Below are 26,846 nucleotides of genomic sequence, written 5' to 3' on the forward strand. Positions count from 1 at the left end.
ACAACCCATAGGCTTTGAAAACTGACCCCATCGCATTTTAAGTGTCCCCACCCTAAAGAGCTTGAAGTCCACTTTTGAGCTGAGGGGATTTTAATGACATGGAGGTCACAATGAGCAAAGGGACTTAAATCTGATTTCAGGTTTCTAGCTTTGTGCTGTAAACAACATGAGGATGCACACACTATTGGCTCAGTTTCAGGATGGGCTTTTCTCCTGAGCCCTGGCTACTTCTGCTAGGACTATGTGCATCATGAAGACACAAAAGCGTGCGAGTTGTATGGCCAAACTCTCACTGAAAGGAGAGAAGAGAGAATCCAGAGACTGTTTCTCTGTTAAGAGCTCACACCTGCCACGCTCCAGACCAGAAAGGTGAGTTTACTATCTGGGAAGAATCAGAACGTAAATGGCAGTATGTAAATAAATGTGAAAGGCCGAAGACAGAAAAACAGTGACATTAAAGGGGGTGCTGGCTGAGAAGCTGCCCCCTAGCATCCTAAACTGCTGTGTATGCAGCAAGCTGGGCACCAGAGTCCCCAAGGTCAGGTAGGAATTGTTTCATACACACAATACACATTTCTAGTTGCGGTACTAGCAGTCCTTAGAATATTAAATGGTAGAGCTGCTGATGCTGGCAGTGGCCAGGGACGGATTTAGGGTTTTTTGCTGCCCCTAGGCACTTTTGGCGGTCAGCCTACTACCTCCTCTAGTAGGAGGCTACTGAATAAAATTCAGCAGAGGTGGAAGGCTGAAAATCTTCAGCCTAATGTGTGTCTATGGAGAAATCCAGGCTGGCAGTGGCTCCGATAACACAACGGACTGTAAGCTCTTTGGCAGAGGGTCTCCCCTTACGCCTGTCGTTCGTTTTCCTCTAGCGGTTCCTCACCACCACCAGCAGCAATCTTGTCAGTCAAGGACAATTGTCCTGTTTTTGGATATTTATTTTGTGTAGATTTAGCTCATGCCTTTTTCATTGGTAACTCAAGGCAAGTTACATTCAGGCACTGTAGATATTACCCAGTTCCCCGAGGGCAAAAGCACAGAAGGGCAGAAAGGAGGTGGTAAATCAGACCTAGGGTGAAGTGACTTGCCCAAGGTCACAAGGAGCGGCAGCAGGATTTGAAGCCTGCAGGCCATGCCTCTGCTTCAGAGCAGGATGGGTGGTCCTGCCAGGCTGATCGAGGCCTCTCTTTCTCGCCCCATGCATGCACGCCAGGATGGGTGGTCCTGCCAGGCTGACCGAGGCCTCTCTTTCTCGCCCCATGCATGCACGCCAGGATGGGTGGTCCTGCCAGGCTGACCGAGGCCTCTCTTTCTCGCCCCATGCATGCACGCCAGGATGGGTGGTCCTGCCAGGCTGATCCAGGCCTCGCTTTCTCGCCCCATGCATGCACGCCAGGATGGGTGGTCCTGCCAGGCTGATCCAGGCCTCGCTTTCTCGCCCCATGCATGCACGCCAGGATGGGTGGTCCTGCCAGGCTGACCGAGGCCTCTCTTTCTCGCCCCATGCATGCACGCCAGGATGGGTGGTCCTGCCAGGCTGACCGAGGCCTCTCTTTCTCGCCCCATGCATGCACGCCAGGATGGGTGGTCCTGCCAGGCTGATCGAGGCCTCGCTTTCTCGCCCCATGCATGCACGCCGCAGGAAGCTCCTGTTTTTTTGTACTAGCAGGCTTTGAACTCCTGGCTGGAAGCGCTGCCATAAATAAACCAAGCCTACACGTCTGTGCATGCGCTGGGGCAAACTCAGGCCTGGCTTAAACCTAGGTGAGGCGGTGATGCAGGGGGCCCTCGGTACCTACGTCCCTACTTGCACTTTATTCCCCTATTTTTGGTTCTTATAGTTCACTTCCTGCCATTATAAACTCGCATTTCGGCTTCCATAATAAGGAGCCTGTATCACACTCTCGAGGCAGGGCCTGAACGACTTTCTAGAGCCCAAAGTGCGTTTTTTGAGCGACATGGCCTTAACCCAATGAGAAGGGCCGAACTTTGATAGATATGGTATTGCACCAATCGCTGCGGCCGCGCTGGGCGGGCGAGTGAACCCCCTGGAGAAAGGCTGTCCCCGAGAAGACGGGCAAGGCCCAGAGCCAATAGACACGGGGGCCGCCGGAAGGACAGGGCAGCAGCCCTACCGCGCGAGGGAAAATGGGCGGGGCGTCCCGCCCACCGCCCAATCAGGAGGTGCACTCCCGGGCTGACGAGGTGGGTGGGTAGCAACAGTTGCCCAGGTGAGGACGGAGCGCCATAGCCACGGTAGTCCTGGCGACAAGAACCCGGCAACGAGAGTCAACAACAACAACAACCGAGCGACCGAGCCGCCAGCCCGCGAGCCGGGCGGGGGCGGCGAGCGGCGGGACCCCCCGGGGCGGGGGCGTCGGCCGTGCCGGCGCCGACAGCAGGTGACGCGGCTTTCGCCGAGGGGCGCGGGGCGGGCAACAGGAGAACTGGGCGCCGCTCTCTGGCCCGGCCCGCGCTTTCCGATTCCCGCCGCCTTCAGGCCGGTTGTTATGGCGATGGCGAATGGGTGACAGGCTTTCAAAATGGCGGGCGGGGAAAGGCCCGTCCCGCGGGCTACAGGCCGGAGGTCGCCGTGGGAACCGGAGGCTTGGAAGGGGAGGGGGGGTGGAAGGGGCGGTGCCAAGCCCAGCTGGGGAGGGAGCCGCCCGGCCAGACCCTGTTATGCAAATGAAGGGGCGGGGTCGGCCGGCCTACCAGCGCGAGGCCGCCAACGGCCGAGGGGGTGTGGTTATCCTGTGCTTGCCGGTGAGAGGGGGGGGGAGGGTGTGATGTCACCGTTCCTGCCTGACGTCATCGATCAGCGATGACGTGTGCGGGAGGCCGGGGCTGGCTCCACCCTCCTTCCCCTGCTGGACGCAGGCGCCTGATAGCAGCGTCAGCACGCAGAGAGGAGCAGCCCCCCAAAGAGTTTCCCTGTGCCTGTTGCACCCCGCGAGCGCCAGAAGGAGGCGCTGCACCCCCCCTGGCTCATGAGTTGGGACCTTCGTTCTCAGTTTTTATATCTCCTGGGAGCGAAATTTGCAGGGAGACCCTTTCCTAGGCCCCACTCTCTTACTTCCTGTCCCTTAATCTCCAGCTCCATCCGTGCATCTGGGGCGGCTCTGCAGGGCTGCTGCTGCTCTATGTGATTCGCCCAGATACCTCAGTGTCCTACCTACTGATTTATGGGTTGTTTTTATGAAACCCCCCCCCCCCCCCTTTTTCCTATTTTGATCTGTTTTCACCAGCCCCTAAAATCTTGCCCGGCTTCATGTTTGGAAGAGGTGTTGCTGGATATGAATGTGCTCTGATAGAAACATTTTATTTTATTTATTTGCGTTTTTTCTATACCGGCATTCATGGTTAGAAACCACATCATGCCGGTTTACATGCAACAAGGGGTGAGAACAAAGAACGGAACATAAACAAGTGCAAGGAGATCAAAAGTTACATTACAACAAACATAAGACTGCGGCGCCCGCCTCTTCTGGATGCCACTGCTGCATCCCCCCCCCCCCCCCCATGCTTAAAAAAAAAAAAAGCCAACCTGCCAGCCGGTGCAAAATATGCTTTCCAGGTCACAGGCGTTTTTCCTTCCGGCTGGGAGAGGGCTTGCGACGTGCCCAGTGCTGCCGCGTGGTGCTGGGCGGCACAGGCACTACCACGGAGCTGTGCGGGAAGGGTTGGGACTCCTGCTGTCATTTTAGGGGGGGGGGGGGGAGAGGGAAAAGATGGCTAGGGAAGAGGCCAGAAGGGTGGGGGGGTTGTACAGTTATATTTACATGAAAAGAGGCATTAGAAGCAGAATTCCCAGTTACCCCGGCATCGGGATTGCAGCACAGGAAACCCCATTTGGGAATAGCGTGAAGGCCTGTGGCGTGTAACAGTCCCTGTTGGAGTTCAGGAAGTTGGGCCGAAGATGTGGGTCTTAGGGGAAGGCCTGGCAGAAAAGCCGCGCCTTGGGTTTTTTTTTTTCTTTCCTGAGCTTAAGGTAGGGCGCAGGGGTAGTGGGGCTTTGTTCCGCCGAGATTCAGGTCATTATGAGATCAATGATCTGGTCCTGGATTTCTAATGCCCACGGTGTGGGACAGAAATCGCAAGACTGATTTGGGAAGAGCATTAAAACAATCTCCTGATATTTGCTTGGCAGCCCTGAGAGCTGAGCCTTCTGTGTCTGAGCTTTGCCACGGTTGTATGATTTCGGCTTTTTTCTTCTGTCAGTCGCTGTTGCAAAACATTGCGTCACTAACATCCACCCTGCTTCGTAAAGCATTTGGAAATGGGAGCTCTTTCCTCTCGCTAATTCATCGCCGTTTAAACGTCAAGAAGGCTTCAATTGCTGAAACACCCAAGAGACTTCAAACATAGTTTGGATTGTTTTATACAGGGAGATTCACTCAAAACAGGCCCCAAATATTCTGTTGTAACTTCTGTTAGGACGAAGCAATCTGAACCAAAAAAAACCCCACCTTGACGTATGCGTACGTGCGATGCTGGAAGTGATTGCCGTTTTCCGCCAGACGCGTTTCGACGAGGCGCTGCGTGTTCCTGAACCTGTCTGCGAGCATGTCGGGGGGGGGTGGGGGGGGGAATAGCAGCAATTTCACGCTGGATGTTTCCCTTCCCATAGACCTTTCCTTCCAGGATGACCCGAAAGCCACAAGCCTGGTGCTGTCGGATCCCGGTGACCGTGCTGGCCAAAGCCCCTTTGAAATTAACCCCGTTGCTCCGCTGTTTGCCGACGCGCGACGCGTTGCTCCATCTTGCAAACGGAGGTTAAACGTCGCGACGGCCGCCCGGCACCTGCCTCACCTCTCCCACGCGGGGGGGGGGGGGGCGTCCTGGCTTGTTGGAAGCTCCATAGACCGAGGAGCACATTGCGCGTCGTTTCGTTCAGACTGCTTCATCCTAGAGAGTTAATTACAGAATATCCGGGGCCTCTTTCCAGTGAATCTCCCCGCGCGCAGTCCCGGAGACCGTATCACAAACTAAATAGAGATAGGATGGAAACGCGTCCAGAGAAAGACAAATGCTGGGCTCTGCACTGGAAGGCATAGATGAGACGAAGTATGTGGTACAGACTTCTTTAAATGCCTGAAAGGTATTAATAACATACATTACCCAGATCAGTCCAGACCAGTGGGTTTATTTATTTATTTATTTAGTTAGTTAGTCACTTATTCATCCCTTCCAGCAGATGGCGTCAGAACAAAACTTGGAGGCCCTGCTTCTTCACTGAGGGCGCCACCTGCAGGACCTCAGTATTTCTCTGACACCAGAAGATGCTAGAGCTGCACCTGCAGGCTCTTAGTTAAAAGGAAAAAGAGAGACTTTTTTTTTTTTTTGGTTTTACAATAGTTTTAGGTTCCAGATCATGGTGCTAGGCATCTTCGTGGGCCGTCCCTCAGGTGGAACCGGGCTGCCGCGGGGGGTTGGATACCCCTGACTGGGTTCGCCCGCAGCGTATCGGACGGTCCGATAGCCAGGGGTCCTGGCTCCCTCGACCTTCCGAGGCAACCTCTCGCCCTTCTTCCTCTGGACAGGGAAGTACCCACTTAAAGTTTCTTTGTTTAAAAAAATAAAAGAAGCATACAAGAAGCAGAAGAGCAGAGCTTAGCAGGGACTTCAGGAGGGAGGGTCTAGTCAGCGGGAGCTGTCAGCCAGGGCCTGGAGGTGCAGGACTGAGCGGTAGTTGACTGGCTGATAACCCGGAGGACCGGGGGTTCGCAGTCGATTGTGACACTAGTGCCGGGAAGGAACCACAGTGCCTCATTTCTTGTGTAGTCCTGTGCTCTGGTGGGGGCCAACTGTCAGCGGGAGACCTCACGGGGGAGCGCCGCAGGGCGCGAGCGGGAGACATGGCGCTAAAAACTAAAATGGCCGCCTGCCGAGTGTGCAGGAAATCGCAGCAGGAGGTCAGCAGGGTCTGTTCCTCTTGCTGCGGTGGAGGCAGTGCAGAAGACCGCAGGGCGATCAGGTGATTCTCCCCAGCTCGTTCCCCGGTCAGGCAGGATGCCTCAGAAGGAGAGGGTGAGGTGGCTGACAGTTCCCCGGGATCAGGGGACTTTCCCCCAGATTTTATTCTCCATAAGGCCTACCTGGCTAAGAGAAGTGGAGGAAGAATGCGGGCAGGGCAGTCTAAAGTGGCTTTTCGGTGGACTGGCGATTTATTCTTATTTTTATTTATTTATTTTATTTAGAAACTTTTATATACCGGTATTAGTGGGGACATCATACCGGTTTACATTTGAACAAAAAGGCTTGAAAATACATGTTAACAGGGAAAGCGAACTGGGAAGGGGATAACGAGGAGCAGCGTGGAAAGAAAGATTAACATAACAGCAACAAAGCATAAGTTAACAGTATAATTAGTTCCTTAATATAAGGAGGTTGTGATCACCATGAGGCGGTGCAGGGTTGGGGTGGATGGGGGATCTATCTATTCTTCAGCGCTGTGTGGCTGCAGAGGCTGGTCCCAGAGGCACTGAGGAGTCAGATCAGTCCCAATTAGACCCCCTCGATGCATGAGCTGACCCGGATGCGCCGCCGACCCCTGACGCAGATGGGGCAAAAGATGACCCTGATCCTGATGAGTTCCCGTTCCCAGAGGGAGACGATCAGTGGGTAGTGCATCTGGGGATGAACTGTGCCCCCTCATCCCACAGGTGCTGGAGGAATTAGGAGTGAAGGTCACTCAGGAAGAGTTGGATAATGAGGGTGTTAACCCAATCCTGGATGGGCTGAGGGGACCCACTAACGCTTTTCCGTTGCCCAAGAACATAAGAAAGCTGGTGAACCAGGAGTGGGACTCCCTGGATGCTGGCTTGAAGGTGGGCAGAGCAATGGCCAAGCTTTACCCCTTAATGGAGGACTTCCTGGAATTGCTGAGGATCCCGAAGGTGGACGCGGCTGTCTCGGCGGTAACCAAGAAGACTATGATCCCGATGGCCGGGGCAGCGGCCCTGAAGAATGTCCAGGATTGTAACTGGAGGTGCAATTCAAATGGATGCTTGAGATCTCAGCTTTGAGTCTGTGCCAGTTTAGTGCAAAGGGCCTTTCTCTGTTGGGTTCAGAAGGGCCTGGTGCATACGTCCATGGCGGACTGCGGCACGTTGCAGGCCACATGTCTGGAGGCAGGCATAGCCTATGTGGCAGATGCTTTGTATGATTTGGTGTGTACGTCAGCTCGCTGCATGGTCTCCTCGGTAGCAGCTCATAGGCTGTGGTAGGTATGTAACTGGTCAGCTCATTTATCGTCCAAGGTCCGGCTCTGTAATCTTCCCTTTAAGGGAAAGCTGTTATTTGGAGAGGACTTGGATTAGCTGATGAAGGTCCTGGGAGAGACCAAGGGGAATAGATTGCCGGAGGACAGGAAGCCCAGTAAAAAGGTATTTCCTTCTCGAGCTCGTTTTGAGGATTCCCATCTGTTTCATTCCGGCAAGTCCTCGTCTGTTTCCGTCTTGAAACAGGGCAGCGGGTGCCAACACTCCTTTCATGGAGTACAGAGGGTGGTCAGAGACAGCGTCGGGCAGGGCACTGGGAGCGGAAAATCAGCCCAATGAAGTCAGTGGTCCCCTCTCCTCCATAGAAGCTATAGGAGGCAGATTGTCCAGCTTCTACGAAGAGTGGGAAAAGATTACTTCGGACCGTTGTGTGCTGGAGGTGATATGAGAGGGCTGCCTGCCTTGGGAGACCTTTGTGGGGTGTGATCTCTCGCATCAGGCAGGAGGCAGTGTTGGGGACTCTGCAAAGGCTGCTTGCCCTAAAGGCCATTGTTCCCGTCCCTCTGGAGGAGCAGGGTCAGGGAAGGTATTAGGTTTACTTTCTGGTGCCAAAAAAGGAGGGCTCCTTTCGGCCCATTCTCGATTTGCAGAAGGTGAATCGGTTCCTTCAGGTTCCGCGCTTTCGCATGGAGATGCTGCGTACCATGATGGCAGCTGTGCACAAAGGAGAATTTCTCGCCTCCCTAGACCTGATGGAAATGTACCTGCACATCCCCATTCTACAGGAACATCAGAAATTTCTTTGCTTTGAAAGTGTTGAGTCAACATTTTCAGTTCAGAGCCCTCCTGTTCGGCTTGGCGATGGCCACACATTCACCAAGGTGTGATGGTGGTGGTGGCTGTGGCTCTTCTCTGGGAGGGAATTTTGGTCCACCTGTATCTGGACGATTGGTTGATTCGAGCGAAGTCCAGGGTGGAATGCGAGAAGTCCATCCAAACAGTGATGTCCACCTTACAGTCTCTCGGTTGGGTTATCAATGTGCACAAGATCAGTTGGAGCTGACTAAGTCGCAGGTTTACTTAGGGGCTCCCTTCGACACTCAGTGAGGCAGGGTTTTCCTGGCAGTGGATCGTGTGTCAATGTTGGAGTCTCAGGTCAAGCATCTTCTTTGTCTTGAGGTGCTCAAAATGTGGGATTATTTACAGGTCCTGGGGTCCATGGCATGCACATTGGATTTGGTCCCATGGGTGTTGGTGCCCATGAGACCACTGCAACATGCGCTATTGTCCAGGTGGAGTCCCTGCTTGGAGGAGTTTCATCTTCCCTTGCCTCTGCTTTGGAAGTCCAGGTTCATTTGCTCGTGGTGGCTGTCTCATCCCAGTTTAGAGAAGGGGATGGATCTGGAGCCTTCGGACTGGGTGGTGGTCTCCAGGGACCAAGCCTCTCCAGCTGGGGAGCAATGTGCTTGGGCCGGTTGGTGCAAGGTCTGTGGCGACCGGAGAAGTTCTGGTCCATCAAGCACCTCGAGACGAGGGCGGTCTGTCGAGCCCTGGAGGTTTTTCTGCCCCTAGTTTGGGGGTCGCATGGTTCGAGTGTATTCAGGCAACGCAACGGCTATTGCATACATCAAATGGCAGGGTGGCACAAGGAGTCATGCAGTGGCATTTGGAGGCCCGGAGATTATTTGCCTGGGCAGAGCATCATCTCGAAGGCCTAGCCGTATCGCACGTAGTGGGAGTAGACAACATGCAGACGGACTTCCTCAGCAGGCAGCAAATGGATTCTGGGGAGTGGGAGTTGTCCCCAGAGGCGTGGAACCACATCTGTGTGAGGTGGGGCACTCCTCAATTAGATCTTATGGCAACGCAGCTCAACTCCAAGACAGAGATTTTCCAGTCGCTGAAAGGAACTTGGTCTGGTGGGCCTCAATGCTCTGGTGTGCCCTTGGCCGATGGGAATTCTTCTGTACATCTTTCCTCCTTGGTCCCTCATAGGTTGGGTCCTCGGGTGCATAGAATCACACCCCGGGACCGTGGTTCTAGTGGCACTGGAGTGGCTGCAGAGACCGTGGTTTGCAGATCTGGTGCAGCTTGCAGTGGAAGGTCCTCTGTCTGACTCATCTTCCAGACTTGTTGTGTCAGGGTCCCATATTTTCGGATCGGGAGGATCGCTTTTGTCTCGCAGTTTGGCTTTTGAGAGGCGGCGACTTTGATTGAAGGGTTACTCCGAACAGGTCATCTCCACTCTTCTTCAGTCCAGAAGACTGGTGACCTCTATGGCATATATTAGGGTCTGGAAACTGAAGCTTGGTGTCTTCAGAGTCGTCTAGATCCTCTGGTGGTGGAGGTGTTGCATGTGCTGGTTTTCCTGCAGCAGGGGTTGTTCAAGGGTTTGGCTTACAACTTGCTTCGTGAGCAGGTGGCTGCCTTGGATGCGCTTTGAGGCAGGTTTCAGGGTAAAACTCTCTGTTCATCCAGTTGCTGTTACGTCCTCCGGTGCAAAAGATCTGCCTGGATTGGAGTCTCAACCTAGTACTTCGTGTCCTTTGCAGATCCCCCTTTGAACCCTTGAGAAGGGCCACCCTGAAGGATTTGACTCTGAAAGCGGTCTTTTTGGTAGCTATTTGTTCAGCTCGAATGATTTCGGAACTTCAGACTCTGTCATGTAGGGATCTGTTCCAAGAATGGAGAACAGTGCCTTCCTTTGTTCCTAAGGTGGTGTCTGCCTTTCATGTTAATCAGGCGGTAGATCTTCTGGATTTTCCAGAGTAGTCAAAAGATGCTCTCCTCAGGATAGAGAATTACATTTTCGGATGTACGGCGGACACTACTTCGCTATTTGTAGGTTACTGATGCTTTTCATCTCTCAGATCATCTGTTTGTCCTCTTCAGTGGACTGAAGAAAGGGGACAAAGCCTCTAAGGCTGCCATATCTCGTTGGCTTAGGGAGGCCATTTGCTCGGCTTACGTCTGTAAGGGACGACAAATTCCTGTTGGTTTGCGGGCGCATTCCACTAGGGTACAGGCTGCTTCCTGGGCTGAGTGTCAACCTCTGTTGCCACAGGAGATTTGTAGGGCAGCGGTGTGGTCCTCACTTTATCATCTGGGTGTTAGGGCACAGGATGAGCCATCTTTCGGAGAGTGTCCTGCGTGTGGGGTCTTTTGGGGGCCCGCCCGGTTTAGGGGTGCTTGGGGTCATCCCACTGGTCTGGACTGATCTGTGTACGTTCATGAGAGGAAACTTGGTTCTTACCTGCTAATTTTCGTTCCTGTAATAGCACAGATCAGTCCAGAGGCCCTCCCGTTTGATGCCGGAAGACTGATTTCCTGCCAAGTTTTGCTGCTTAGCACAGAATTTTCTGTTTTCTCTTAGAGGGCAGTTACGGGATTCACTTCCTTGTCTTGTTTTGTTCTTGACTAACAAGGTTTATAGTTCAGGGGTCTCCACCCTTTAGTTCCCTCTCTCTGTGTGAAGGGATTTCTAAAGTATCTTGGCTTGGCTACAGGTCAATAGTGAGGGACTGCAGGTGCGCACTCTCAGTTAAGAAGCAGGGCCTCAAAAGTTTTGTTCTCTGACTCCATCTGCTGGAAGGGATGAATAACCCACTGTGATCTGTGGTATTACAGGAACGAAAATTAGCAGGTAAGAACCACATTTCCTATAATCAAACCTTTTTCCAATGGAAAGGAAGCCATGACTTAAGCTCCCAGGGGGGAGAACCAGGAACAATGTCAGAAAATATTTTTCCATGGAAAGGGTGGTGGATGCCTGAAATGCCCTCCCGGAGGAGGTGATGAAGACAAAGTCTGTAATAGGATTGAAAAGGCTATGGAATAAACCCAGGAGCCCTAGTGGCAAGAGGATGGAAGGGAAGCCCTTGGATAACGTAACTTTTCCGTACTGGGGAGAGCCCGCAGGGCAGGGCGTGGCACATTGCTGGGCAGACTGCTCTTTATGTGCTGCTACTACACTTTAGCATATTCTGTCCAGGATTGCTCTCTCTGTGCTCTTAAGTGATGTCTTTTTGTAAAACCTGTGAGACAGCACAAAGAAGATTGCTGTTCTAGGAAGACCCTGTAGAGCTGGGCGATTTGGGTTTTATGCATATTTTGTTCCAATCCTCGCTGGACAGAAGGGATTCTTTGGAATATAAAATTGTATAAAGAAATGAAGAGGGAAGCCCTGGTTACAGAGATCTCAGTGCCACATAAGTCCCAGATACAGGAAGCTTTGTGTGGGCTTAGACCGCAAGGTATCGGCTGGGAGGTAAGAGTCGGAGAACGACTGGCAGCTCACAACTGCTTTAACCCAGCCGCTCCCATGAGCAGGCAGTGTCTTGGTGGGTCCCAAAAAAGGTGTCGCATGCTTCAGCAGTTTGTGGAAGGAGCCTGTGTCCCGGCTCTAAGGCTCTAGAGCTTCACTGCTGTTTGTATCTGATGTCACTGCAGACATCACAGTCCCCATTCTCAGAAGGAAGCTTGCATCCTGCTGCCAGATGAGATTTAAAAGTGAGTGGCATTTCTGGAAGCGCTCTCCTGTCATGCGCTGCACCAGGACAGACGGCTTGTGCTTCTCCCCAGCACACCAGTAGTGGCTGCAGGTCTGTTAGCAAGCTTCAGGAAAGCTCTGCATTTTGCACTTTGCATGCGAGGGCAGCAGTAGAGATGGGGATGGTGGGGAGCCAGAATACTGGTAGACAACCAAATGCAGCTGAAAATGTCCCTACATTTAGATGATCACAAGTTGGCTGCCCAAGTGAGGCACTGAGTGCTCTTTGAAAATTGATCCCTAGGCAGCTGAAAATCTGGGCAGTCTTGGGTTTGGGAAGCCTAGGATTAAATTTTGCCACAAGCTACCTGACCGTTCTGGGTTCATTCTGCGCGGGGGCCTGCACTGGAAGTTACCTGAGGAGCCTGTCACCTGCATGACACAGGACTTAGCCAATGTAAACGCACTCTGAGTCAGCGCGTCTCACTTAGACGCCTTTAGCAATAAGAGCATAGAGCAGACAATAAACAAAACCAGACCATACAGAAGATTACAACCGCTAAAGGGGTCTGGAAGTCTTCCTCTCTCGGAGTTTGGTATCCGTTACTTGCTTTTTAGCATTTCACAGTGCAGAGCTGTAAATATGAGTTCACAGAGGTCTGAGTGAACTTCCATTACACTGCCCCAGTGGCCCCTCCATCCCCTCTCCCACCTGCCCCTGAGAACCTCTCATCCTCCCTTTCCAGTTCCCAGTGCTGACTGGCCTGGGATCCAGCATTCCTCTGATAACGGTGTCACTGGGTGACTTTTGGGGGCACTGGGAGGGGAGGATGGAGGAAATTGGGCAGATGGTGGTGGTGGGGATTGTGAGCTGTTGCTTCAGACTCTTTACATTTAAGACTGGGTGAGAGGGAAGGGGGATCAACAACTTTGGAGTGGTGGTTTAGCTGGCTAGCAGTGATTTTCAGAGCTGGCTGGCTCCCACTTCAGACTGGCCTGACTAGATTTAGGCCGATTGTCAGCCAAACACCTTGGTGGCTTAAGTTAGTCGATTACCTGGGGCCACCGTGCAGGGTAGGCTGTCCCCTGGTCAGCTTCATTGTTTCTGCCGAATGTTTTATACCATGTTTGGGCTCGTTTCTTTATGTATGTGCATTTACTTCTCCTTCATATGTAAGATGTCACCATTGGGCCTTTTGTTTTATAAAAAAAAGCCATTCAGAATCTAGCTGGAGCTTTCTGCAAACCGACCCTGCTGTGAGCAGGAATTTGGGGGCTAAAGCTGCCTGCTGCTTTCCGCTTCTGCAGTGTATGCAGCACTTTATTTATTCAGTTTATATTCTGCCTTTCGGCCACTTCAGAGCGGACTGTAGGTATGCAGAGGGTCCCTGCTCCATGGAGCTTACTACAGTCTGCACGAGCCACATTACATTTCTGTTCATCACTTAAGTAGTCCGGGAAAGCTGAGGGGTTTTAGATTTAAGAGCAATCTCAGAGGTGGGTTTCTACGATGGACTTGAGTACTGCCAAAGAGGAAGGCTGTTTTAGGTGCCCGGAGCTGGCACAGATTGGATGTAGGGGCAGTGTGAAGCTGCAGAGTGACTGCACTTAAGGAGCCAGTACGGAGCTGGAGAAGAGGGGTAACCTATAATTGGAAGAAGAAGAGAAGCTTATGCAGCAGGAGCAGGATCATAGCAGTGCGTTCACAAAGGAAGCGATGAATTTTGGGGAAGTTATAAAGCAAGAAATGAGACGTTTTGGGACCAAGGCTGCGGTGCTGGACAGCTGCGGGACTCGTCCTTCCTTCCTAAGAGGATCTTTTCCGCCTCAACTTGCCTGACGAGAGAAGCAGGGAGTGGACGTCCCTTCCAGCTGCCCTGAACCCTTTTCGGCACACGTTATTGCCTTCTGCTCTCCATCCAGCACTAGTGTAGGCTTCCTTTCCTTGAACAGACTCAGATCAGTGCTTTCCGTCCACATTGGAAGTACAGGGGTGGGTAGAGAGAGGATGCTGTTGATGCCCTGCTGGTCAGATCCCAGGCATGAGAATGTGACAGGAAGTACCTCCACCCTCAGGAGCAGAAGTGGTGAATTTCACATCGCTTAGTGTGGGAACCGGGCTCATTCTTTCTCTGAGGACTTGCAGATTGTATGAAAGATACTAAACCATCTCTGGGCAGAGATCAGCAGATCCAAGATTTCTTCCCTTCAGAATAGCTGAATGAGAAGTCTGATTACCAAATCTGAATCTACTGAATTTGTTTTGCAATCTGTTACTGTTCAATAAAGATTTTCAAATATAAAAAGGAGATCCCAGGAGATGATGCTACTGTTTTGATGCAAAGCAGCATTAAAACCAGATCATTAAGCAAAGGGCAGCGTTTGTGGTTTGGGATAAGGAAAAATGGAGGTTCCCTGTACGTACCAGGATCAGTCCAGACTGCTGGGTTATGCCTCCCCTCCAGCAGATAAAAACAGACAAGTTATTTTCAGCTCCACTTTGTTTATGAAATAAAGAAGTACCTTAGGAGCTGTCCAAGCACGGCTGGTGCTCACATGCTGTGTACTGCCCCCGTGCTCAATGCCTGTTCCCTCTACCTGCAGGAGCTGTCGGAGCATGACTGGTGCTCACATGCTGTGTACTGCCCTCCTCCCCCCCCCCCCCCCCCCCCCCCCCCCCCCCGTGCTCAGTGCCTGTTCCCTCTACCTGCAGGAGCTGTCAGAGCATGGCAGGTACTCACAGGATGTGTACTGCCCTCCTCCCCCCGTGCTCAGTGCCTGTTCCCTCTACCTGCAGGAGCTGTCAGAGCATGGCAGGTACTCACAGGATGTGTACTGCCCCCGTGCTCAATGCCTGCTCCCCCTACCTGCAGGAGCTGTCAGAGCATGGCTGGTGCTCACAGGATGTGTACTGCCCCCGTGCTCAATGCCTGCTCCCCCTACCTGCAGGAGCTGTCAGAGCACGGCTGGTGCTCACAGGATGTGTACTGCCCCCATACACAGTGCCTGCTCCCTCTACCTGCAGGAGCTGTCAGAGCATGGGTGGTGTTCACAGGATGTGTACTGCCCCCATACACAGTGCCTGTTCCCTCTATCTGCAGGAGCTGTCAGAGCATGGCTGGTGCTCACAGGATGTGTACTGCCCTCGTGCTCAGTGCCTGCTCCCCCTACCTGCAGGAGCTGTCAGAGCATGGCTGGTGATCACAGGATGTGTACTGTCCCCGTGCTCAGTGCCTGCTCCCCCTACCTGCAGGAGCTGTCAGAGCATGGCTGGTGCTCACAGGATGTGTACTGCCCCCGTGCTGAGTGCCTGCTCCCCCTACCTGCAGGAGCTGTCAGAGCATGGCTGGTGCTCACAGGATGTGTACTGCCCCCGTGCTCAATGCCTGCTCCCCCTACCTGCAGGAGCTGTCAGAGCACGGCTGGTGCTCACATGCTATGTACTGCCCCCCTCCCCTGTGCTCAGTGCCTGCTCCCCCTACCTGCAGGAGCTGTCCAAGCATGACTGGTGCTCACATGCTGTGTACTGCCCCGTGCTCAATGCCTGCTCCCCCTACCTGCAGGAGCTGTCGGAGCATGGCAGGTACTCACAGGATGTGTACTGCCCCCGTGCTCAATGCCTGCTCCCCCTACCTGCAGGAGCTGTCGGAGCATGGCAGGTACTCACAGGATGTGTACTGCCCCCCTCCCCTGTGCTCAGTGCCTGTTCCCTCTACCTGCAGGAGCTGTCAGAGCATGGCAGGTACTCACAGGATGTGTACTGCCCCCCTCCCCCGTGCTCAGTGCCTGCTCCCCCTACCTGCAGGAGCTGTCCGAGCATGGCTGGTGCTCACATGCTGTGTACTGCCCCCCTCCCCCATGCTCAATGCCTGTTCCCTAAACCTGCAGGAGCTGTCCGAGCATGGCTGATGCTCACATGCTGTGTACTGCCCCCCTCCCCCATGCTCAATGCCTGTTCCCTAAACCTGCAGGAGCTGTCAGAGCACGGCTGGTGCTCACATGCTGTGTACTGCCCCCCTCCCCCGTGCTCAGTGCCTGTTCTCCCTACCTAGAGGAGCTGTCAGAGCATGACTGGTGTTCACAGGATGTGTACTGCCCCCGTGCTCAATGTCTGCTCCCCCTACCTGCAGGAGCTGTCAGAGCATGGCTGGTGCTCACAGGATGTGTACTGCCCCCATACACAGTGCCTGCTCCCTCTACCTGCAGGAGCTGTCAGAGCATGGGTGGTGTTCACAGGATGTGTACTGCCCCCGTGCTCAATGCCTGCTCCCCCTACCTGCAGGAGCTGTCAGAGCATGGCTGGTGCTCACAGGATGTGTACTGCCCCCATGCTCAATGCCTGCTCCCCCTACCTGCAGGAGCTGTCAGAGCACGGCTGGTGCTCACAGGATGTGTACTGCCCCCATGCTCAGTGCCTGCTCCCTCTACCTGCAGGAGCTGTCAGAGCATGGCTGGTGCTCACAGGATGTGTACTGCCCCCGTGCTGAGTGCCTGCTCCCTCTACCTGCAGGAGCTGTCAGAGCATGGCTGGTGCTCACAGGATGTGTACTGCCCCCGTGCTGAGTGCCTGCTCCCCCTACCTGCAGGAGCTGTCAGAGCATGGCTGGTGCTCACAGGATGTGTACTGCCCCCGTGCTGAGTGCCTGCTCCCCCTACCTGCAGGAGCTGTCAGAGCATGGCTGGTGCTCACAGGATGTGTACTGCCCCCGTGCTGAGTGCCTGCTCCCTCTACCTGCAGGAGCTGTCAGAGCATGGCTGGTGCTCACAGGATGTGTACTGCCCCCGTGCTGAGTGCCTGCTCCCCCTACCTGCAGGAGCTGTCAGAGCACGGCTGGTGCTCACAGGATGTGTACTGCCCCCGTGCTCAATGCCTGCTCCCCCAACCTGCAGGAGCTGTCAGAGCACGGCTGGTGCTCACACGCTGTGTACTGCCCCCGTGCTCAATGCCTGCTCCCCCTATCTACAGGAGCTGTCAGAGCACGGCTGGTGCTCACACGCTGTGTACTGCCCCCGTGCTCAATGCCTGCTCCCCCTATCTACAGGAGCTGTCAGAGCACGGCTGGTGCTCACACGCTGTGTACTGCCCCCGTGCTCAATACCTGCTCCGCCTACTTGCAGGAGCTTTCAGAACATGATTGGTGCTCACATGCTGTATACTGCCTGCATGAGCTGTCAGAGCATGGCTGGTGCTCACAGGATGTGTATTTTTATTTATTTTATTTATTTTTTATTTAAAAATATTTCTATACCGTCTTTTCAAACTAGTTTGATCAAGACGGTTTACAGATTTCGATTATATAGAGCCATTAACCAAAGAAAAAAAAAAACAAAAATAAAAAGTAAAATAAAATAAAACATCAAATTTAAAAAGTATAGATAAGAAATAGAAAGAATAAAATACATTATATTGTCATAATCCCTACTCATAAAATAGATATACTAATTTTTTAACAAAAATAGTCAAAGATAGAAAGGAAATAATAAATCTAAAAATATAACTCATATAAACCATATTCCTTCAAAATGTGTAATTGAATAGTAGATTGCTACAAAAAATGTGGCTTAAAAAAGTGAATTAGTCAATTTTCAAGATGAGCATATGCAATCTTAAATAAATAAGTTTTAACTGCCTTCTTAAATTCACTATGACTAATAATTTGCCTTAAGGTGTTAGGGAGAGAATTCCACAACAGCGGTCCTGCCACTGAAAAGGCCCTCTCCCTGGTCATATTGAGTCTTGCTATTCTAACTGTGGGAACATCGAGCAAATACTGAGATGTTGATCGAAGGTGTCTCATTGGTTTATACAACCGTAAAGATGTACAGAGCCATGTGGAATCATGGTCATGAATTAGTGAATGAATTATAGAGAGAACCTTATATTTTACTCGATATTTAATTGGGAGCCAATGAAGTTTATATAAGATAGGGGAAATATGATATCTCATAGGTAGTCCTACTAAGAGACGAGCGGCTGAATTCTGTATTTGCTGCAATGGTTTTATCGCAGAGTCTGGAAGACCCAGAAACAAACTGTTACAATAGTCTAAACCTGAGAACAGGAGAGACTGAAGTACAGTTTGAAAATCATTTTTGAAAAGTAAAGGTTTTAGTCGTTTCAAAGTGTGCAATTTAAAGAATGAATTTTTTACCAGATTAGAAACATGATAGGATAAAGATAGATTTGTATCCATTTGAATTCCCAAATTGCGGGTAACTTTCTTAACTTTGATTATCTCATTACCCAGGGTGATCAATGAAGGAGGACCATTTAGAGAGTCATCTAGAACACTCAGATAGAGAAGTTCTGTTTTTTTTGTATTAAGTTTAAGTCGGCTATGACTTAGCCACTGTTTAATTGTATTAACATACAAGTTGCATAATGAAATTGTATCAGCCCAGGAAGATTTATAGGGGACATAAATTTGGATATCATCCGCATAAATCTTAAAATGAACATCTAGTGCAGCTAGAATCTGACATAGTGGGAGAAGGTAAATGTTAAACAGTACTGGTGACAAGGATGAACCTTGCGGAACCCCTGTATTTTGCGTGTAAATTGTCGAGGATTTGCCCTCGTGCTCAGTGCCTGCTCCCCCTACCTGCAGGAGCTGTCCAAGCATGACTGGTGCTCACAGGATGTGTACTGCCCCCGTGCTCAGTGCCTGCTCCCCCTACCTGCAGGAGCTGTCAGAGCATGGCTGGTGCTCACAGGATGTGTACTGCCCTCGTGCTCAGTGCCTGCTCCCCCTACCTGCAGGAGCTGTCCAAGCATGACTGGTGCTCACAGGATGTGTACTGCCCCCGTGCTCAGTGCCTGCTCCCCCTACCTGCAGGAGCTGTCAGAGCATGACTGGTGCTCACAGGATTGTACTGCCCCCGTGCTCAATGCCTGCTCCCCCTACCTGCATGAGCTGTCAGAGCATGGCTGGTGCTCACAGGATGTGTACTGCCCTCGTGCTCAATGCCTGCTCCCCCTACCTGCAGGAGCTGTCCGAGCATGGCAGGTGCTCACAGGATGTGTACTGTCCCCGTGCTCAATGCCTGCTCCCCCTACCTGCAGGAGCTGTCCGAGCATGGCAGGTGCTCACAGGATGTGTACTGTCCCCGTGCTCAATGCCTGCTCCCCCTACCTGCAGGAGCTGTCAGAGCATGGCAGGTGCTCACAGGATGTGTACTGCCCCCATACACAGTGCCTGCTCCCCCTACCTGCAGGAGCTGTCAGAGCATGGCTGGTGCTTACAGGATGTGTACTGCCCCCGTGCTCAATGCCTGCTCCCCCTACCTGCAGGAGCTGTCAGAGCATGGCAGGTGCTCACAGGATGTGTACTGCCCCCGTGCTCAATGCCTGCTCCGCCTACCTGCAGGAGCTGTCAGAGCATGGCTGGTGCTCACAGGATGTGTACTGCCCCCGTGCTCAATGCCTGCTCTTCCTACCTGCAGGAGCTGTCAGAGCATGGCTGGTGATCACAGGATGTGTACTGCCCCCGTGCTCAATGCCTGCTCCCCCTACCTGCAGGAGCTGTCAGAGCATGGCAGGTGCTCACAGGATGTGTACTGCCCCCGTGCTCAATGCCTGCTCCCCCTACCTGCAGGAGCTGTCAGAGCATGGCTGGTGATCACAGGATGTGTACTGCCCCCGTGCTCAATGCCTGCTCCCCCTACCTGCAGGAGCTGTCAGAGCATGGCTGGTGATCACAGGATGTGTACTGCCCCCGTGCTCAATGCCTGCTCCCCCTACCTGCAGGAGCTGTCAGAGCATGGCTGGTGCTCACAGGATGTGTACTGCCCCCATACACAGTGCCTGCTCCCTCTACCTGCAGGAGCTGTCAGAGCATGGCTGGTGATCACAGGATGTGTACTGCCCCCGTGCTCAATGCCTGCTCCCCCTACCTGCAGGAGCTGTCAGAGCATGGCAGGTGCTCACAGGATGTGTACTGCCCCCGTGCTCAATGCCTGCTCCCCCTACCTGCAGGAGCTGTCAGAGCATGGCTGGTGATCACAGGATGTGTACTGCCCCCGTGCTCAATGCCTGCTCCCCCTACCTGCAGGAGCTGTCAGAGCATGGCTGGTGCTCACAGGATGTGTACTGCCCCCATACACAGTGCCTGCTCCCTCTACCTGCAGGAGCTGTCAGAGCATGGCTGGTGCTCACAGGATGTGTACTGCCCCCATACACAGTGCCTGCTCCCTCTACCTGCAGGAGCTGTCAGAGCATGGCTGGTGCTCACAGGATGTGTACTGCCCCCATGCTCAATGCCTGCTCCCCCTACCTGCAGGAGCTGTCAGAGCACGGCTGGTGCTCACAGGATGTGTACTGCCCCCATGCTCAATGCCTGCTCCCCCTACCTGCAGGAGCTGTCAGAGCATGGCAGGTGCTCACAGGATGTGTACTGCCCCCATACACAGTGCCTGTTCCCTCTATCTGCAGGAGCTGTCAGAGCATGGCTGGTGCTCACAGGATGTGTACTGCCCCCATACACAGTGCCTGTTCCCTCTATCTGCAGGAGCTGTCAGAGCATGGCTGGTGCTCACAGGATGTGTACTGCCCCCATACACAGTGCCTGTTCCCTCTATCTGCAGGAGCTGTCAGAGCATGGCTGGTGCTCACAGGATGTGTACTGCCCCCGTGCTCAGGGCCTGCTCCCCCTACCTGCAGCATTGGAGTCAAGAGGCAGGAAACTTCCTCAAATTAAATTCTCTGGAAGATTTTTACTTGAGAGAATCTGAATGAAGGACTTTTCTTCATCTTAGTTCAGATTTTGCAAGCAAGGATGGTAACAGTGCCATTTCCCCTTTTTACCTGCAGAACTGACCCACTCCGTAAGTGCAAATGTCAGCATTGCAGGTATTTTTCCCCGCATTTCTTCAGATGAATTCCCAGGGTGTGGCTTGGTTTGGGGAAACATATATGGATGGTTTTGAATGATCAAAATGAACCCCCTGCCTTAAAAACGTACCCATGTAAATGGCAGGGGACTATTTGTATGGGTATTTTTCACGACAACCCACAGAAGTGCGGGCAGTTTGATTGCCTCCAGGTAAATGTTTCCTCCTGGGTCAGGAGGCGGGAGGGTGGCCAGGGTGTGCGCTGCTGCCCTTCCCTCCCTGACAGCCCAGGAGAGCCTGTAGTGGTCTGAAGCCGTGAGCAGAAGTAGTGCTCATATGTAGCACATTGCGCTGGCCGCAAGGTTTCTCTGCACTCTCCGTTACTTTATAGTTAAAATGATTTCTGTTGCATGGTTTTCAGATGTTTTCCAGACTTTTTCTGTGCATCTCCTTTTCTTTTCTACGTTTCTTCCTCTGTTTTTAAGCTATCTTTTCTTTCTCTTTCCATTTTTTTTTTTACAATTTCATTCCTCTTCCTTTCCTTTCTCTCCCTGTCAGACCCTGATGCAGCAAGGAGTTAGTTCTGTGTGCACAGGTTAGCACGCCTCCATTTAAATTGCATGTTCATGTACGGAATGAGCTCTTGCTCGCCAGTGCAAAGAGGTGGGTAGGATTAATGCTGGAAATGTTTGGTGCTGCAATCCTGTACTAAATCGCAGATTGCATATAAAGCATGTTGTATGCGCAGATTGTTTTATGTGGAGAAGATACTTTTGTGCACACAAAATATATTTTCTAGAGCAGTTTCTGCCCCCATCAGCTGGAAGGGAACATAATCCCAATGTCCTGGACAGGTGTAGCAGGAATAAAGGAAAGGAATAAGTAACTCTGCATTTCTCCTTTCTGTGCACTTGTTTGGCTTTTTGAAACTCTGGATGTCTTATTGTAGCATTTGGTTTACTCTCTCTCTCGCCCCCACCCATTTTCCATCGCGCACACTATTCTTGCACCAGTGAGTCTGTGTGACTGCCCCACAGCTGAGCCGTATGGGCAGCAGTGGTGCTGGCAGTGTCTGGCCATAGAGCTGCTTCACTAGGCCTCCCATACAGACTCAAATACTGAGATGGCGATAAGGTATGGCTTCCATCGGATAAGTGTGCCAAAGATTAGAAGAAATGAGTGAGAACCTGGGGAAGATGTAACAGATAAAACTCTTTAAAGAGCTGGACCAGCAGAGAAGAGAAAGCAAGTGGCAAGGGAAACATAAAAACGTTAACTTCAGTGAGCCCCTGACCAAGGAATGGCTAAACGTAAAGGAGAGATCCAAGAGACGCAATGGGAGAGAAGAAAGGTTCCTGTGCATTGGGCAGCACCGGCCTGATTAAAAAGCATCTCCTGTCCATATTACATCCTAGGAACGCCAGAAGGAAGCTTGCTTTGCTACGTGCACGTAGTAAGTTTGAGATTAGAAGCAACATAGCCTGACTTAAGCCTGAGGTCCATGTCTCTCATGGGATTGATACTAACCCTACAGAGCAGGGGGATGGTTGGGTGGGTGGGTCTGTATGAATTATTGGAACAGTAGCAGGCAGCTGAACAATTTCTTTCCTGCAATTCTGTGGCAAGTGTTAATACACAAAATTGTCTATACGGCTGGGTGCTACTTTACATCTGTACATTCCCCTGCGCTCTCTGCGTTAAGCTAATAGTGGCCTTCCTCACTTAGGGCAGGCCTGGGGCCGGGAAATACTTTGCACCTTTAAAGAGGCATTCAAAACGTGGCTCTTTAAAACTGCACTACAGCGATAGACACCAAATTCAACACTTTCGTTGCTTCTAAATGGGAATCTGCTGACATTTTATAACGAGGGGATGGTGTTTCTCCTGTTGAGTTGGTCAGATGATGTAGCAGCAGATTGTGACTCAGACTACATACGTGTGCTATTTCTGCATGAATTGTCATTTTGGTTATGTACGTTCTGTTGTGTGGCTAAGGAAGTCTTTTAAATGAATGAGGCCTAGAATCTGTGTCCAGAGTAGGATCCAGCAGCTCGCACCTGGAGTCACAGGATTTGTTAGAGCAGCAGTTGGCGCTGGGTCAGTCGCTAGTGGTATGTTTTTGTGTTAGCTTGGGGAGGAGATAGAGTGACTCAGTGCTGCCATGTGCTTACCATAAAACGTCAGGGACATTGGGATTAACATAAATGGCCAAAAGGTTTTGTCTGGCTTTAGGCTGCCATCCATTAAGGGCCGTGTTCTGCTGAGCTCATGATGCTTCTGGAAACGATAGCTATCATGGCAGATAAGGAAGGACAAAGAATCTGACCAGGAGCAGAAAGGAGAATCGCTGTGGCCTTCTGCTGAGAGCCTTTAATGGAATTAATTGCAGAGGGGCTTTAGAGAAGGAGAAAACAGCCGGAGAGGTGTTCTTCCTGCCTCTGCATCTCTGTCTGTCTGCTTCAGATTTCCAAATGCAGGATGAAGTTATCAAGAGCTCCTGTAACATTGGTAACTAATCCAAAAATGGTAAAGTCAGATCCTTCCATCACTGCAAACTCTTTCCCCCTATATAGTCAGCTGGATCCTGCCATCTGGAGCTCTCGGACAAAGGAAACTTCCTTTTCTTACCCCAAAATTGATGGCGCTTAAGGACCAGATGAAGAAACCATTTTCCCTTTAGAAGATTAGGCCCTAAGAGATCCCTGATGTAAGGCAATGATGTGACTCTCTTTTCTCTCATTGTTGAGGTAGAAGAGGGTGGTGGAGGTGGCCGGTCAGGGGTGCAAATGTGCGGGAACACCTCCTTTTAATCCTAGCTAAAAGGATGATCACGGAGGAAGCCCCCATGCGCTTTTAGCTGGATTGAGGAAGATGGTTCTGAGTCAGGCCACTTTACCTGGGGTGAAGGACTCAATATGATTTCTAAAAATGGAATTGCACAATACTGAGAAAAGCAGTGGGGAGTAATCTACGGATTCAGTAGTTCAGAGGTAGCTGCTCCGTGGCGCATAAAGTTATCTGCTTAACTTTCACCCCAGCCTGACTTGTCTGCCTATCTTTAGCCAGAGTGTGCTGAAAACCAGTGCTCTCCGCTAACCCTGCCTCCTCTTATGCGATTACATTTTTGTGTAGGCAGTAATTTGCTTGGACGATATTTACCTGCCCAGAAGACAGATGGGTGGCATATACATTATTTTTAAATAAGAGATAAGATGTATCCAGGTAGCTCGTGAACTTACTCTGACAAACCTTTTGAATATAGACCTCGGATTGGGGCCTTCCATTGAATGTGTAGAAGTAAGGCTCGATGCCAAGTTGCAGACTGTTTAGGCCAGACCTTTTTACTGGACTAACAGTCCATCTGTGATGAGCTTTCTAGAGCAGAGGCCCGGATGAATGCATTAGCCCAGTAGTAAGATCTCGCCTTCTTCCAGGGCCGAGTTTAAATGATGCCCTGTCACTGGTTTTCATCCTAGAGGTTTTGTAATATTCTGTGCACAATTTCCAAACTGTCCGCTTTAATGTAAAGTCTGTGGACTCTGCATTGGATTTACTTGTGTACTTTCCCAATGCTGCTTTAAGTTTTGCACCTGGAAAATCGCGCACGAGGATTTTAAAATACAGCCTATGCAGGTGATCTTCCGAACGCACCCCAAACTGTCGCATAAGCCCGTATGGACATTCAGCTGGATTGAGGGAGAGCGATGTTCACCGTGTAAATGGCTTTGAAGATTGTATGAGGTCCTTTTTACTGCACACATTTTCTAGCCACTTTTGCAAAGCAAAACTACTTGGTTTCCCTTCAAACATTTACAAGTGAAAAGGACGCACGCTCAAGCCCCCATATAGATGCCAAGTTTGCCTGCTGTTGTGTTCCCCCTCTGGAGCGTCCCCTCTTTAATGCAGCTGACAGTTTGTGCATTGTGAACCCTGTGCATACCTTTTATCCACTCTGAGGAGGTGAATCGCTTTTCACCCATATAAATGGTTAAAATTGTCCGTACTAGAGGTGATTATTTTGCTTTGGACTTTTTGCCTTATGCTTTGTGGTATGCGTTGCTATTTCTGAAAGAATAATGCCTGTATGTAGTGCCAGTGTATACCCTTTCCTGCTTTTCCCAGGCACGATGCCTTGTCTACATGTTTCAGGCATGCTATAATGGATTCATTCTTGTTTCTTCTGTCTCCTTCTCTTTTTGCCACTAAAGGAAGCAGATCACCATCTCCCCCACTGCTGACATGGCAACACAGGCTTATGTCACAGAACTACAGGCTGCTCCGCCACCACCACCACAGGCAGCGCCACAGCAGTATGGAGCAGAACTGCAAAGCGCCTCCCAGCAGCCACCACCACCACAGTCCTCTCAGAAGCAGTACGTGGCAGAGATCCAGTCCCCCCCAGCCTCAGCCATCGCCAGCAGTTGCGGCACCTCAGCAGTACATTGTGGTAACAGTGTCCGGTGAGCACTGGCAGGCCTACTGTCTGTCTCTTTCTGTATGCTTTAGAGAAGGTGCCCAAGCTGTCCCTGTCACTGCTGCTGACCAGACCTGAGACACCCAGATTTCCTGTCTAGCATAGGCTTGCTTAGTATGGTAGAAAAGACAGGTTAAGGATTCTGGGGCAGGTCTGTTACTGATGCTGGAAGTCTTCTGAGTTTGCAAGGATTCCGCCTCAGGACAGACACTGCCCTCAACTGAAGGCGGATGCTTCAGATTGATTTGTGGAGCTTCTTTTATTTTTTTTTATTTTCAGTTTACTTACGTTTCTTCCTCCCAGATTCATTTATTGTATATGCAAAGGAACCCCGACCTTTCCTTTCACATCCAGGCCCCAAATTGAGCTGCGGGACATTGTAGTCTTTCTGTGTCCTTTCCTTGTGCCATGGATGAAACAAGCAGCTGTAAGAAATCTGTTTAAAGAGAGATCAGGCTTTTCTAATTAGCTTTATGGAGAGAAACAGTGAGGCAAAGTGACTTATGTAAAATGTTTACAAGGCTTTGGAAAGCATGAAATTTCAGCATGCTTTGGAAAGCAGGAAAGCTCAGTAACTGTGATAGTAATCTGGTACCTGCCTTCCACAACGTCAGAAGCCAATGGACTCTGGCAGTCTCTGTTTCTCCACTTGAAAGGGTATTATAGGGCCTGGTATCCTATTCCTTCATTTCTATCCAGCTGGTGGCAAAAGCAGTGCATCCTGATGTGGGCACTAGTAAACACCGAATACCAACAGCCCAAATATTTTTCTGTTTTATTGTAAGATATCTCATAATAGGAGCATAGTGTAGCTTACCAAACAATGCAAAGTAAACCCCTAGCTCAGATTTCCCAAGCCATTCCAATCAGTTAAAATGTCACCTCCCCTAAACTTACTCCCTAATGGTTTAGTTTGTTTGCATAACATTTTCCAACTGTTTGGCATTATACTTTTATCTCATATATGTTAATAAGGCTGGATTTTTGTAAGTCATATAATTTCTTGTAAATTGAGCCCAGAAGGCAGAAATGAAGTTAGCGCTGACCTTTAGCATACTTTTTAGCCTTTCGATGGACTTGAATAGTTTACAAGTCTGATCAGTGTAATTTCATTGTGCTGTAATTATCTTCATTCTTTACTGCCACCAAATTAGTCTGACTTCATAGAAAACCTTCTCAAAGCACCCTTACAATCTGATCATGGAAACGTGAGGCGCTCCCAAATACTGCCTGCACACATGCTTCCCAGTAAAACACTCGCACTAACACTGCATCCCTTCCTGGGGATGTAAGATGCTTCCCTACACTGCTGGGGAAACGAGCATGCATGTAAATGTGAAGGACCTGGGCAGGCCAAAGCCTCAGAGGCATTCCCGAGGACAAGGCTTGGCTTTTTACCAGGCCAGCTTGGAGATTCCAGAAGGTACAGGGTATGGGAAGTAGTTGACTTTCCAACCATTCAGGTTCAAGGGAGGGAACCAGTCCTTGGGCAGGGGGGGGGGGGGGGGGGGGGGCTAGAAAATCAAGACCCGAGACAGCTGATTCAGCAGGGGCGAGTTGTGCTCTCCAGTGAAAAATGGCAGGTTCCCTTCTTGGTGCATAAGCTCAGACTAGTGGGTTTTCGAAATTGCACAGTATGGTTATACCCTGGAACTTGTCCTCCAGTACCACTTTTCCCTTTATCAGGGGAAGAAACTGGAAAAGAGCTAGCCTTATCACCCTGATCTCCAATCTGTTGATGGACCAAGAAGCCTCCTCCTGAGACCTTAGGCCTTGAGCTACCTACAGAGTCTAGCACCAGAGGGTACCCAAAATCCTGCAATGACCCAGA

General features: G+C 51.1%; 1 protein-coding gene across 1 annotated transcript in view; it reads left to right on the forward strand.

Moving 5' to 3' along the window:
• The first annotated feature begins 227 nt into the window (after window positions 1-227).
• RFX1 (regulatory factor X1) overlaps window positions 228-26,846 on the forward strand; it is an 85,598-nt gene continuing 58,979 nt past the window's right edge. Inside the window, 3 exon segments of the mRNA XM_029585711.1 lie at window positions 228-369; window positions 24,750-24,951; window positions 24,953-25,001. Coding sequence (XP_029441571.1) covers window positions 242-369; window positions 24,750-24,951; window positions 24,953-25,001 — 379 coding nt within the window. The 5' untranslated portion in view covers window positions 228-241.

This window comes from Rhinatrema bivittatum, chromosome 19 (genome assembly GCF_901001135.1).
Source record: "Rhinatrema bivittatum chromosome 19, aRhiBiv1.1, whole genome shotgun sequence".
Classification (NCBI taxonomy): domain Eukaryota; kingdom Metazoa; phylum Chordata; class Amphibia; order Gymnophiona; family Rhinatrematidae; genus Rhinatrema; species Rhinatrema bivittatum.